Source organism: Vigna unguiculata, chromosome 2 (assembly GCF_037176805.1).
Source record: "Vigna unguiculata cultivar grain cowpea cultivar isolate G323 ecotype 2 chromosome 2, ASM3717680v1, whole genome shotgun sequence".
Taxonomy (NCBI): domain Eukaryota; kingdom Viridiplantae; phylum Streptophyta; class Magnoliopsida; order Fabales; family Fabaceae; genus Vigna; species Vigna unguiculata.
Genome location: NC_140793.1, coordinates 34,392,101 through 34,407,044, shown reverse-complemented (window position 1 = coordinate 34,407,044; position 14,944 = coordinate 34,392,101). Strand labels below are relative to the sequence as shown.

Here is a 14,944-nt window from a genome sequence, read left to right as displayed (position 1 = left end):
AACGCAAGTGAAGGTATCTTTGCATCATAGATTCCAATGATATGCATTTTATTTTCAAATTTTCAATTATTTCTCAGGGGACTATGTTTAAATTTGTAGTAGTTATATTTTCATTTTCATTTGATCACCGCTGTCGTTGTCACAACTTAATTTAACAAAAATTCACATTTTTATTAAATATTTTTAATTTATAGTTATATTTGATTTAAAATATAACGAAAATGTTAAAAAGGAAGAATAATAACATTAATTTATAATTTTAAGAGATTAAAAACCACATAATCTTTATGTGATTTTGATTATTTTATATCATTTTTGACCTTTTAAAATTTTAAATAAATGGTGTTATTTAATACTTTTAAACTTTTCATTTTAATTTTAAACCAACTTTAACCATAAATAAAAAATATTTAATACAAATTTGAATTTTAATAAAAATAATAGTATAACATCTATATCGAAATTAAATTTCGTTTTAATATGTAGGAGAGACAAATTGTTAAGTTTTTGAAGAATTTGGGACAAAAATAAATAAAAATAACAAATATCATGACCGTATTAAATATAAAAAACTTAGACATAATATTAGTTTGACACGTGAACATTTTTGTATTTTTTTTAAATTAAGAAAAAAAAAATTACGAAATGACATATGCTAGTTACTGTTTACAATCTGTTAATTATTTCAACGGAGTTAGCGAAAATGATAAAAATAAACAAGATTGATGAATATTATGATCAAATTAAACAAAAAAAATATGACAAAATTTTAAAAAATGAACGAATATTATGATCAAATCAGTAGTTAATCTAAGATTTTTCATCAAAATTGACATTATAATTATATTAATTACACCAACAAAACAAATTATCTTTATTAACAAATTAAAGTAGAAAGAAAAGTTTCATATCTACTTAAAAAAAAATTAAAAAAAATGATTAAATTGTATCAATTTTTAAAAATGTAGGATTAAATTGAAAAAAAAAATGGGTGACCAACTTGAAAATAAAAATCAAATAATGTTAAAATATATTAGGATGAAAACATAAAGAAATGCACATATCAAACATGTTCATTCAGTTAAGGGGTGTGTCATTATATAAATAAAGTAAAAAAATTAGTCGTGTACCAAAGTTACAAATTTATTAAGGACAAAAGTTATTAAACCCGTTTAAATTTCAGAACATTACCTAATTAAAATGTTTTCTTATAAAAAGAACATCTAAAATATAATAACGCATCAACCGACACAATAATAAACTAGGCAGCAAAAATGGAATAAGAAAAAAAAGTTTAGGAAAAAATTCTTAAGTTTGCTTTTCTATATTATTATTTTTATTTTCAAATTGAAATAATAGTTTAAAAAAAATATTTTAAAACAAAAAAGTACTTATAAGAAAATAAAATATATTTAGTTTTGTATGATTTATGATTTATCAACTAGTACTTTTTTAAAATTATACTACTGAAATAGTTAACATGTAAAAGGCAAACTAACAGAACATTAATAAAAAAGTTATAAATATATAATGTATCATATATATATATATATATATATATATATATATATATATATATATATTAACAATTTGACCACGGTATTATTTTTAAATTTACTTAATCTTATTTTGTTAAAGTCATGAGACATTAACTTTGACATAAATATATTATAATTTTAAATGAAATACTATTTTTAATATTTTATTCTTTAGTTTATTAATTGTGTGAATATTTAATTATTTATTTTTTGTTTTATATAATATTTAAAAATTTATTATTATTATATTAGTAATATTATGTTTTTATATTATATATTATATTATATATATATATATATATATATATATATATATATATATATATATATATATATATATATATATATATATATATATATATATATATAACAATATATAAAGGGGATTCCCCTTTTTGTGTCCACTTTTCAAAATACCGATTTTACCCTTGAAATATAACAATTTATTAAATTTTTAAAAATTGACCGTTATTTTTACAAACTTTTTATAAAATCAAATGTCTCTGCTTTTTTTCTACTTCTTTATTTATCAATGGTTATTCTTTTATCTATTTTGATATATTTCACTTTATTTTTAATAAATATAATTTTAATATATATATATTAACTTAATAACATTATAATATTATCATCTACTAATAATATCACGCATATTTAAAAAATTCACAGGCGCGCGATAGCGTATAATCTGTATTAAAGTGACGTATGATCGAAGTTAAATTTCCCGCTATAATCCACATTGGCGCCATAAGCTAATTGCGTGAGTCCAAAGCATAGTAAAGAAACGGTTCTATAAATGAGTAACTACGGAGAGATAAATGAAATTATTACTGAAAATTGAAAGCAGGCAACAATGGAAGACGATGGTGGAGAGAGTTCGAGTTTCGTGGTCGGTATCATCGAGAACAGAGCGAAAGAGGTTTCCTAATTCTATTCTCTGATAAACATTTTTTTTGTCGTTTGCTTTTGCTTCATTTTTTCTATTCAATCTTGCAAGCTGCAAGTCGTTTGTCGTAGTCACTTATTATTTCGTTTTCAGCTAGTAATTTTTACTGTAGTTGATTGCGTGAAACTCACATAACGTCCAGGATTATACTAAGGTTATAATTGTTCCTGTTAACTTGTACGCGTTGGGAAATTCAATCAACCGTTGGAAACGCAAATATAGATATGATTTTCAAATTGCTATTCCACCACATAATAGTTATTTTGTGAAGGAGTGGGTGTATCGGAGCTTAGTTTTAATTGTATCAAAATCTGTGTATTTGTTGTTTAATTTTCTGTCCCTAATTCTTACTTGTTGTTCCGGAGTGTCTGTAAACGACCAAAATTACATGCGCCATTTGGTGATCAATTTTTGTGTGACTAAAGCTAAACGCCATTTTAATTGTTCTATTTTTTCTGGGTTCTCCGGCCATTTATTTTACGATCTTTATATATATTTTTTTTCTTTTTTTCGAAGTTTGTATTTGTAGTAATCTATCTATCAACCACTAAGCAGTTCTTTTCTCGCTTACAGTCTTCTAATATTTTTTTAACATAACAAAGAAAAAAAGTTGAATGGAACATGGTATTTGATATTAGAAAAAATGTAAAAATTCTAGATTGTAAACTCTACTGTAAAAATATATCTTCCATTAGTTAATGACCAAGGGACTTTTGGTTGAAAGGATTTTTGTACTGTGCTGAGGGACATCATAGATGTTGAAGAAGAATCAGACAGATAGGCTTTATGTTGTATTGTGTTGGTTATCAGTTATCAAATGAAAACAGGGACGCACTGGTAAGATATAACGAATGGATTAAAGCAATTTTGAGATGGTTTGAATGCATTTTTTTGTATGAACTTTTGTGTTTCAGCAAATAAATTATTTTTTTAGTGCCTAAGTGGAATCAAATCAATCATCTAACAGGTTGGATTAGCTGCTTTTGATTTGAGATCAGCTTCACTGCACCTTTCTCAATATATTGAAACTAGCAGTTCATATCAAAACACAAAGACACTACTGCATTTTTATGATCCCATAGTGATCATTCTTCCCCCAAACAAGTTAGTATCCAATTGTTCGGCTGCAGTAACAGAATTGGTTGATAGATTTTATGGTTCGGTCAAGAAGGTAATATCACCATCTCTCTTTGTCCCTACATTTTTTCTTATATACTTTAAATGAAAAACTTTGGCGCATATCTGTCTACAAAGGTCATTTTCCTTGGAGTCTTTATTTATGCAGGTAGTGCTAGCCCGTGGTTGTTTTGATGACACAAAGGTTTCATCACTTACCTTTTGTCTTTCAGTTGATTTCAGGTTTTAGGAAGTTTTAACGATATTTCTTGCTCTTACATGCACTGAAGTTCTGTGCTTTAGGGTGCTATCTTGATAAAAAACCTTGCTGCGAAGGAACCTTCAGCACTTGGTTTGGACACTTATTATAAGCAGTATTATCTGTGTCTGGCTGCTGCTGCTGCCACTTTAAAGTGGTATTTCCAATACCCAAATATTCATAAAGATTATATTGAATGATGAACTTTGATAATTAATTGATTGCAATACCTGTATTTGATACATTTAATTGTTGTTAGTTTCTTTGATTATCTCTTGACGAGAAATTAAATCTTCTCTATGGCTTGGTATGCTATTTTTTTTTTATACCCGTCCTTTTTTGTCATAATCTGAATTCATTTTCAACTCTTAATAGTATAGGACAGTTTCCACTGTTTTGACTAATGTTTAAGGAAAGTTGCATAGCATATTCTGTTTTGACTAATGTTTAGTACAAAATATTTCCATTGCATTTTCTCCCCATTTCCATACTGTTTCCACTTACTAACATATCAAAGTTACATTATAGTATTATCAACTACATAAGAAATTAATAAATGGAAATCTCTAATTTAAACTACAATGTTGTCCATTTTATGAGTGTGTGTATATATCTATCTCTCTTTGATAATTAATATTAGGATATTAGGATATTAGCCAAGAAATGCAGTGCTAGCATTGAATCGAAGCCTTTGGAAACTTCAAGCCCTAGAAAGGCATATGGATTGGAATGAAGCCAAGGCTGGGATATGAAATGGAAAAACTCATAACAAGTGTGCTTGGGATTGGGAGTTGTTCCAAAAAGTGGAGGGACTTTCAATTCCTCCCATGCTACTCAAAGCCCCAAATTTCTGTCCCTTAAAAAGGAAAGACACGCATGCTCTAATCCATTCCATTCTATTATGAATCACTCTCTCTCATCTTCTTTGAAACACTCAAACATACCCTAAGTTACCTTAGTTATGATACAGAGAGTTTCTTATCAATAATACTGTCCATTGTATTTTGGGTAACAACATTTGAATATAAAATTTAGATAAAGGAAAAACAGTGTGTTAAGACATGTTCTAGCAGACAGTAAAAATGCCAAAAGTTCCGCATATGGTATTGAGAAATTGAAATCCACATATGAAATATATTCACGAATTTTTCATAATGTAAGTAGTTGATATGATTACCACATGTTTTATGGTGTATAAAACATCAGAACACTCAAAAGATCTTTAGACTGCCAGTGGACTTGATTGGCACATACTCAGCAACTTGCTTTATTTATGAAAAAAAAAATGACGATGGACTGTTAACAACATGCAAGTGCATAACTCGTATCTCGAACCTATGGAACTATAACATGAATATATGTTCTACATATAATGAAGCGTTTAAACTTTATCCAAAACAATGTGTAATTTGAAATCAAACTATGAAAATACTTAAGTTCACTCTACGGCCTAAGTGAAAAATTGCATCATAGAAGATCCCGTACTAGATATTAATTTAATATGGTCCTAGCGAGCGTACTATATTGAATTATTAGGAATTCTGAATTTTGACTTTGATTATACACACACATTGTTGTATTCTTATTGTGCTAGAGGAGGAACTTCAAGCGCTTAAATGTTTATGCTCTGTTCATTCTTGCTCTCCAAGCTTTTGGTGGCGAGTGAATACAAACTAGTTTGAAGACTAGGGATTAATGTGTTTGTATTTACACTATTTTAGCAAGTTCTTAAATGTATACATGCACGCATATTAAATCCTTATTTTGTATCGTCCGATTGCCGGCAATTAAGTTTTGACTGTACTTGAATAGGACGGAAGCAGAAAAAGGGATTGTTGTTACGAATCACTCATTGTTGGTATGTGTTCTGTTAGGCACGATTTTTTCTTATTGATTTTTTTAAAAGTTTAATAATTACTACTAATTTTAAGTCCATATTATTGTGCTTATCTTATCACTGACATTTTCCGTCCCTTAAAGGAAATAAGGTTGTACTTACAAGAATGCTACCCACAATTTTTTTTTTTTTTTTTTTACTTAAAACTCTTCATAACTAAATATGTGGTTTTAAATATATTTAGTTTTCACACAAGATGTTTCACTGTTAACTTCCAACCATTATCTGTCATTATTATTGTTCCTTTAGACTGCGGCTAATGTTTGAACTCTTATACTTTAAGTCTTTACCTGCAAATCCTGTATCTATTTTTATATAAATTTTAATCAGCACTTAGTACATGGAAGATTGTTCTCTATCCTTTGTGTCTTTCTCTATTTCAGGTCACCTTTAACGGATCATTTGATCACATGAATATCGATGCAACTAGGTGAGTTTGCTCGCTATTTTGTGTTAATAGCTGTCCTTTACTAATGAATGCTAATGCATTAACATTCAGATTCGTAGATAGAAAAGCTAAAACGTAGAAGAAAGTAAAAGGAAAAAGAAGTTTCGGTGGCGAGTGAATACAAACTAGTTTGCTTTCCCTTAAAAGGCACTGACGCAAACCAGTAACAAACTATCTTGTTATACAGTTAACGGATTGGATCCTCAATTTAATGCATTTGGTTTCTGCTCTCAATTGTTTTCTAACTTTGTTGACTTTGGCTATTATAAAATCATTAAAAATTTTGTGGCTGGGTAAAACCTTTACAAAAAAGTTGTAGTAGTCTTAATAGCCACACACTTTAACGGTAATAATAGTAGGAACCAAAGTGATTCAAATTTGCCCCCGTAGAAACTAAAACTCGTAAGTTTACCTATGATGTTAAAACAAGTTTAGAAGGTATAAAGAACAAATGAGTAATTAAACCTTAATATTTAATAATAAATTGGAAGTGTTTCTTGTTTGACTTTCTGAAATAGTACGGACACAGTCTTGTAAATCTATACAAGGAAATGGTTACATTACATGATGAAGCTGAACAAGGAAGTATATAAAAGAAACTCCTAAGTACAAGGTAATCACATTTAATAATAGCTATATAGTTAATTTAGAAATATGTCCCTAAATCACTATAATATAAATTTCTATTTTTTAAAAACCAGTATTTGTAAGAAAAATGCTAACATGGCACCCTCTGTGGACATTCTATCATTACTATAAAGACCTTAAATACAATTTGTGCACGAATAATTTAGGGAAACTTTTCTCATCTACTGATCATACATTCAGATTTTGTAACATTCCTAAAACTGTAAACTAAATTTTAGGAATCATAAACAATGTTCAATAATTACGTTGAATGTATATGTTGACTGCTTTTAAACAGCAGATAAAATCCTAATAGGGTACTGCATCTTAGTGGTCATGGGTTAATTTTGCAGTAACCCTAATTAGTGTTGCCTTCTGTCTTGTACTAATATTTATTAAGTGTAATTCATCAGCGACTCAATAAAGAGAAAATGAGACATTCTAAAATAGAAAGTGGGACTCAGTTTTGGGGAACCTCATGAGTTATATCCAGTAAGGAGTGTGCTAAAATAGTATGATGCTACTATTTCTATTTACAATTAATCTAGGTAGATGAAATGAATATTAAAACCAATGTGGCTGATTAAGGTTCAAATTCAAATAAAATATTTTTTTCAGCGGACAGACATAGTTAATTAAAAAGGGAGATTGAACTGATAGCCACTTTCCAGGGGATTTGTTTTTATAGAATATTCTTTCTGGAGAAGTATTTTGAATATAATGTCCAATTTACTTTTCGCTGTTATCTGTTAGTCTATGCTTATGAATTTCTTGGTTAAAATTAAATGACAGCGTCCATAATTTGGAAATTATTGAGCCATTTCATTCTACCCTACTGGGAACAAGCAAACAAAAAAGAAGTCTGTTTCACATGCTCAAGACAACAAAAACTATTGGAGGGTATGTGATGATTCACGCAAGTTTCTTCATGCAGCATTAATTGTTTGACATTGTACATTTGTTTCCTTCAGGACTAGACTACTTCGTGCCAATCTGTTGCAGCCTCTAAAAGACATTGAGACAATCAATGCTCGACTTGATTGCCTAGTCAGTGTCAATCGTATTTTTTAATTCTCTTTTTGTGCTATGCCATATGCTCCATTTATTAGTTAACATGTAGATGTGTTCCTTCCTTTATTTCCTAGCCTAACAATTCTCTCTATATTTTCCACCATTTTTACAATTCCGCCCAGTAGATTTCTGTCCAGATGTTATTCTTCATTAAGCTTCAGTGCTCTAATCTGAAACTTACTAATGTGTTAATAGATACACTCATATTTGTAGTCTGGTTTTAATTTTCAAGCTTGAAAACCACCTGACAGAATTTTAACCGAGTTCTTTTGTATTTATTACTCATAACATGCCCTCTAATATTTAATTTTAGGATGAGTTGATGAGCAACGAACAACTATTTTTTGGCCTTTGTCAGATTTTGCGTAAATTTCCAAAAGAGACCGGTAATTAAGAGCAGTAGTTGAGCAGATATCACTATTTAAGTGGTTTATACATCTTTAGTTGTAACGCAGAACTGTATGGTTTCAGATAGAGTCTTATGTCACTTCTGCTTTAAGCCTAAAAAAGTTATAGCGGAGGGCTTGGCAATTGAACGGGCTAAAAAGAGTCAAGTGCTAGTATCTAGCGTAATCCTCCTTAAGACAGCCTTGGACGCCCTTCCTTTGCTATCTAAGGTACCTCTCTCTCTCATCCGCTCACACTAGAATCAGTGAGGTATTCTGAAGGATCTGAATATATAAAAGAGGTTACAGATGATCATATGTTCTGCTAAAAATATAGGTGCTCAAGGATGCGAAAAGTTCCCTTCTTTCAAATATCTACAAGTCAGTTTGTGAAAATGAGAAATATGATCTTATTAAGAAAAGGTATGCTAAGATTTTCTTCTGTATGAGTATGTGCAACAGTTACGTGTTAGATGATGAATATGTTGTTTGTAAATCCATTGTCTACTCAAGTTATAATGATGAAAAAAAAAAATGATCAGAATATTCGGATAAAATATCATGACATGAAATAGTCAACAATTCTATATTTTTACCGATAGAAATTACTTTGTCCTAATTCATTATACTTTCACATTAACAATTGGTCAATTTTTATCATAGGATAAAAATATCTATTTACAATCCATTATTTTGAATCAAGATATTTGATAAAATAAGCTTTATACCCTATATGGTCATATGCTATGAGCAAAAATATTTGCGAAGTAGTATTCTGAAAGAAAAGCTTATATGCTGTATTTAATTCTAACCAAGACAAGAGGACCAATCAGGTCATGCATTGAGGAGTTATTTTTGTTGCAGGATAGGGGAGGTTATTGATGAAGATGTACTTCATGCACGTGTTCCTTTTGTTGCATGTACTCAACAATGCTTTGCTGTTAAGGCTGGCATTGATGGCCTTTTAGATATTTCACGAAGATCATTTTGTGAAACCAGTGAAGGTTTGATCATTTTCTTACATGAGTTTTCTTTCCTGTCAGTCACCAGTATAATATTTCTCCTAATGCAGCATATCATACATGTTTTCTAAAAGAAATTGGTGTTACTTTCACAGCCATCCACAATCTTGCAAACAATTATCGAGAGGATTTTAAGTTGCCCAATTTAAAGCTTACCTTTAAAAACAGACAAGGATTTCACTTTGTAATACCACAGAAGAATATTCAAGGAAAGCTTCCAAGCAAGTTCATTCAGGTTGGGGATTGAATTTTTGTTGCTCTTTGTTGATAAGTATCCTTTTAAGAGTTATGTCTTCTAAGAACCTAATGTTCTTTTGGCCTTATATTAGGTTGTTAAACATGGCAACAATATTCATTGCTCGACTTTGGAACTAGCATCTGTGAGTAGTTTGATTATTTGTATTTCATGAACGTAAGAATTCTATTGACCTTACAATATTGATGAATTTATAAAATAGTACCGATAACTCAAATTGACAAATTGTGCTTGTTGACTATATACCTGTAATTACTTACATAAAGACTTTTTACTCTGTGTACATTAGTTTTGATGAGATCATGCTCAGGCCAACTCTTTTATCCCAAGAAGAAAATGATTACTCTAATCAAGAATTGATTTCTCGTGATAAGTCATGTGAAAAGTTTGTGTATCTCTCCCTTCATAAATATTAAATAGGGGGAGGCCCTATCAAAGTTTGTGAATGACCATGAAGAAAGGGCTATTCGCTAGTTTTTCACCACAGAATAAAATCATGAAATTCATTTACATTAGAATACATTTCTGTTCCATCTACCTTCTACAAGTTTATGGAGATTCTTTTATTATATGAGCTAGCTCTTGTAAGTTGTCCTGTTGATTAGACATTTGGCTTTTAATAGTGGAAATCATCTTCTCGTTTTTTGGTTGGCCCCAAAACGGATTTGATTCCCAAACTGGCACATATTACTCAAGCTTCTAGCTAGAAGTATGACACAAAATACTGTTGCATTTATTTGATATGATACCACACTATAAGATGTTACTTTGTTCAGAAGCTTGTTTAGGCTCTTGAAAATATCCATTTACGTTTATTTTAATCAAAATTTCAGTTGAACGCTAGGAATAAATCTGCAGCTGCAGAATGCTATACAAGAACAGAGGTTTGTCTGGAAGGTAGAACTTGACGCACTGCCATTTGCCAGTACAAATGTTCAAAAGCTTGGCATGTATTCTCTTTGTTTATTTGTGAATGACTGCATATGTTAAACTACTTGTGTTGACTTCGGCTGGTGACAAGAAAGGAAACTAGTGAAATATTACTGCATTAGTTAGAAAATTCTGGTTGTTGCATTGCATTTATGCAACAAACATAATGCAATGTTTTTGTTATCACCATGTTTTTGCTAGCATTATTTTAAAATAACTTTCATGGCACAACTTAATCCAACCTCACATGATTAAATTGATCTAGTTTAGCATGTGACTGGTGTATTAAATTAGATTGGATTTTATCTTTTGCAGATGTTATCAATTGTAAAATTAACTACAACAAAATGATATCCTGATGAACTGATGAAGATGCTATCTATTTAGTTCCTTGGACTTGCTTTATCTCATGTTTTCAAGTATTGAATTTATATCTATTGTAATAGAAGAAAAAATGCAGAACTTATGGATAACATTCGTGAAAATGTCTCTGTGTTGACACTACTTGCTGAAGTCTTGTGCTTGCTGGATATGATTGTCAATTCATTTGCTCATATGATATCAACTAAGCCCGTTGATAGATATACAAGGCCAGAATTTACAGGTAATAAATTGATCATTTCTATAATTTTTTTGTTCATCAATGAACAAATTTGTTTATTGATATTTTTCTTGGATAGAGAATGGGCCATTGGCAATTGATTCTGGTAGACACCCTATCCTGGAGAGCATACACAATGACTTTGTTGTACGTAATGAACATATCCAATAGCCACTGTAACTTATCTCCACAGGACCACATTTTTCTCCCATAGATGTATTCTGCACCATTTTTGGTAGTAATTAATCTTTTCGCATTTCAGGCCAATAATATATTTTTGTCGGAAGCCTCAAACATGGTGATTGTAATGGGCCCCAATATGTAAGAGTTTTCTTTTACATGTCTAAGGTGTACATTTAAATAAAGGATGATTAAGGACAATAAAATTCCTATGTGCTTTGCTAGGCTAGAAAATGACCTATTCATGAATCATGACCTAATGCCTCTAGCAAGAATGTAAATCTCACAATGATGAGCCATAAGCAAAAAGGATAACAACCAATGTCTACTTAATGCCTCTTATATGAGCTTGTCACTTTGAAAAATCTGATGAACTACATAAGCTGAAACTAGACTTACGTTAAAAAAAAACATGCCTGGTGTATTTTCCTTCAAACAATGTCATGAGGGGCTAGCATCAATATTAATCATCATGTCTTTCTGATGTACAGTTTGAGGCTAATTATTTATGAACTACAGCAAGAAGTACTTTCTTTTTGTATAGATATCTGCTTACATGAAGAATATCAATTTTGAGATTTATTTTCTACATTCCCTTCCCCCAGGAGTGGAAAGAGTACGTACCTTCAACAAGTTTGTCTCATAGTTATTCTTGCTCAAGTTGGATGTTATGTTCCGGCTCGTTTCTCAACTCTTAGGGTAGTTGATCGTATGTTTACAAGGATGGGCGCAGTTGATAATCTTGAATCCAACTCTAGCACGGTACAATTTCTAAACACCCGAGTAGTGAGTCAATTTGATCCTGATCATGTGGTTTAGAATTATAGATGAAGTTATATGGATATGTAGTTCATGACAGAGATGAAAGAAACAGCTTTTATCATGCAGAATGTTTCGCGGAGGTAAATGCTACACCTTTTGATCTGCTTCACTTTACATACACACAACAGGCTTCTTTTCTTTTTTCTACAAAAATTTTGATGGACGCAGGAGTCTGATTGTTATGGATGAACTTGGGAGGGCTACTTCATCCACAGATGGATTTGCAATGGCGTGGAGTTGCTGCGAGCATCTTTTGTCGCTTAAAGCGTAATTTTTCTTTCGTTTTTATCATCCATATGCACCTCTAGTATCTTAGATTGTAATTCAATCCTAAATTAAAAAAAAAAAAATCCAATTATTATGTTATAAATGAATATAATCAGAATTATTTTTTGTTAAATATAATTTTAAGTCGTTAATTTTATTGGAATGAATAATGCAATCAATTGTAATATAAAATAAAATAAAAAATATGTTTGAAACTATAAGTGAAGACGCTGGTAGAAGTTATTATTATCGTCGGACCTAAACATTAATAGAAACTTTATTTAATGTTGATTAGAATTTTCTGTTAAGTTCGTCTAATTTTATATAAAAGAAAAAAGTATTTTTTACACTAGATTATGTTGACTGGAGATTATGCTATTATTTATTAGCATTGAATTTTGTTCATATTTAAATTCATCTACAATTAATATTTTTTTTTTATTGTTACTAAGTTTCCCGTTTTAAAATCCATCTTTTTTTATATAAACTTCAACTATTGTTTGAAATACTCTGCAAACTAAGTTTAATTATTCTTTTCATCTTTGTTATCGTTTAAAAATATTAAATTGGTTTTTTAATATTTTTAAGTTTTAATTTAATTCTGATTTTTAAAAAATTGATATAATTTGATTCTTTTTGTTAAATATTTTAAAGCAAATCAATGATTTTTTATTAAAATTAATGTTATAATTATGTTAATTATATTAATAAAGTAAATCATCATTATTAACAATTTTAATTTTGATGAAAAATTCTTGATCTATTTTAAAAAGTTTAACAAAAAAGATCATATTACATTAATTTTAAAAAATCAAAACCAAATTAAAATTTTTTAATTTTAAAAATCTGTAGGATCAATTTGACATTTAAAAAAAAAAAAAAACTAAGTAATTAAACCTTTTTCTTAAGAGGTACCTGAAATCTTAAACATGTTCTTGGTTGCACGGTTTCAACTGATAAAAAAAAAAGTTGAATGGATTTGGTGTTAAATTGTTAATTGAAGGAAACCTTACAGCTGGTAAAGTTTTCATCAAACATCCAAGGAATATATCGTTGCTGTTGAACTAATCATCTTGAGTCATATTTTTTCCATCCTTCTTCAGGTATACTATATTTGCCAGTCATATGGAAAACATATCAGAGTTAGCAACTATCTATCCCAACGTGAAAATTCTTCACTTTCATGTGGACTTAAAAAACAACCACTTGGACTTCAAGGTGGTATTTCTATACTTTTTAAATAATAATAATATTAACAATCCTATTTCAGAATATAATATACTATATTTTTTAGCTAGTCAATTATTTATATAATAATATTTTTGAAGTAGTTGTAACTGTTATATTTGTTTCTCCTGTGCTTGGGACAATTGTCTGCGAGCCGAAATTCTGGTTTATTTAGTTTCAACTTTTTCGTTTTTTTCAATTTAGTTTGAGCTTAAGGAAGGAACGACACGTATCCCCCATTATGGGCTTCTGTTAGCAGAAGTGGCAGGAGTACCAAGTTCGGTTATTGAGACTGCCAGAACGATCACAAGTAGGATTGCAGAAAAGGTGTTTTGATTTTTGATTAGTTCCTTTGTGCATTTATATTCTTACATGAACGCGTACTGTGTGGTTTGATGCATTTGGTACATATCCATTGATGTTAGTTGTGGAGAAACTTGTACTAACATATTGTGTGGACTTGTTGGTGTGATTAGGAAGAGAAGAGAATGGAAGTTAACTGTATACAGCACTATTCAATCCAGAGGGTATACCATGCTGCACAGCGCTTGCTATGCCTCAAATATTGCAACCAAGATGAGGATACGATTCGCCAAGCTTTGCGGAATCTTAAAGAAACCTGTACCAACCATTGAACCCCACGTAAACCCTGGATTTACTTTTCAATAAATTCTCGTTTTCTCTATTCTTACTCATAATACTATACATTAGTTTTTTTTTTTTTTTCTGGAAATAGTCTATCCGGTAAAGGATTATATATATATATATAAAATAAAATATCTATCATTCGAGTTACAAGCAATAAATTAAAGTTAAACAATATGATTAATAATATTCTAATAATTTAAATTAAATTGCAATTGGTAATTTAATTAAAACGACGTAATATCATGATTTATTTAGAGTAGAGAAAAGCTTTTAATCGTACTATAATCTAGTAAAAATATGTTAGTTTCAAAACTTTGACTTAATCACTATTGTGAATTATACCTAATTTAATATAAATATAGCATTAACTAATATAATCAAGTCGACTAAGATTATACTTAAATTGATACAACAATTACATTTTTCCCTAGTTTAGGTATATGCAGTTTTTTTATATTATATATTTATCATTATCACTTAAAGCTAACACTTTTTTCTACAAAAAAAATGATGATACAATATTAAATAATTTAAGAGTATATTATAACAATAGAATTATCTTCAAAGATAAAATAGTATTTAATAATAATAATAATAATATATAAATACTATAAGAAAATTATGCATTACAAAAATTAAGAATATAAAAGATTTAATCATCTTATTTTAAAAGAATTGTGATAGAATCTTTAAAAATTAATTA

The 14,944-nt window shown here is 29.4% G+C and overlaps 1 protein-coding gene and 1 long non-coding RNA gene across 6 annotated transcripts; one reads left to right on the top strand and one right to left on the bottom strand.

The window, feature by feature from the left end:
• The first annotated feature begins 2,299 nt into the window (after positions 1-2,299).
• On the top strand, positions 2,300-14,366 carry MSH4 (MUTS-like protein 4). Of its 5 annotated transcripts, none has more exons than XM_085667814.1 (24): positions 2,300-2,457; positions 3,452-3,655; positions 3,770-3,805; positions 3,904-4,016; positions 5,672-5,717; positions 6,140-6,186; positions 7,624-7,731; positions 7,803-7,878; positions 8,216-8,288; positions 8,374-8,519; positions 8,626-8,711; positions 9,153-9,292; positions 9,406-9,545; positions 9,640-9,690; positions 10,400-10,463; positions 10,957-11,100; positions 11,177-11,244; positions 11,360-11,418; positions 11,883-12,039; positions 12,166-12,179; positions 12,268-12,366; positions 13,470-13,584; positions 13,798-13,920; positions 14,070-14,366. In XM_085667814.1, exons 1-24 carry the CDS (start codon positions 2,392-2,394, stop codon positions 14,226-14,228), a joined length of 2,334 nt encoding a protein of 777 aa, XP_085523940.1. In that variant the 5' UTR covers positions 2,300-2,391; the 3' UTR covers positions 14,229-14,366. The 5 variants fall into 5 exon arrangements, with proteins under 5 accessions (XP_085523940.1, XP_085523942.1, XP_027912276.1 ...); XM_085667816.1 differs by having other exon boundaries at positions 11,011-11,100; positions 12,127-12,179; positions 14,070-14,364; XM_028056475.2 differs by having other exon boundaries at positions 12,127-12,179; positions 14,070-14,364.
• On the bottom strand, positions 11,002-12,355 carry LOC114171487 (uncharacterized). Its single transcript, XR_003601537.2, has 3 exons — positions 12,193-12,355; positions 11,902-12,079; positions 11,002-11,318 (listed from the first exon to the last, which is right to left on the bottom strand). It is a non-coding gene; the product is annotated as an uncharacterized LOC114171487 (long non-coding RNA).
• Positions 14,367-14,944: the final 578 nt, after the last annotated feature.

Excerpts from the sequence above, each read along its gene's own strand:
- MSH4 (XM_028056475.2), top strand. The coding sequence starts at position 2,392 with ATGGAAGACGATGGTGGAGAGAGTTCGAGTTTCGTGGTCGGTATCATC. Across the intron at positions 8,520-8,625 it reads CCCTTCCTTTGCTATCTAAG|GTGCTCAAGGATGCGAAAAG; the intron begins GTACCTCTCTCT and ends CTAAAAATATAG. Across the intron at positions 11,419-11,882 it reads ATTGTAATGGGCCCCAATAT|GAGTGGAAAGAGTACGTACC; the intron begins GTAAGAGTTTTC and ends CCCTTCCCCCAG.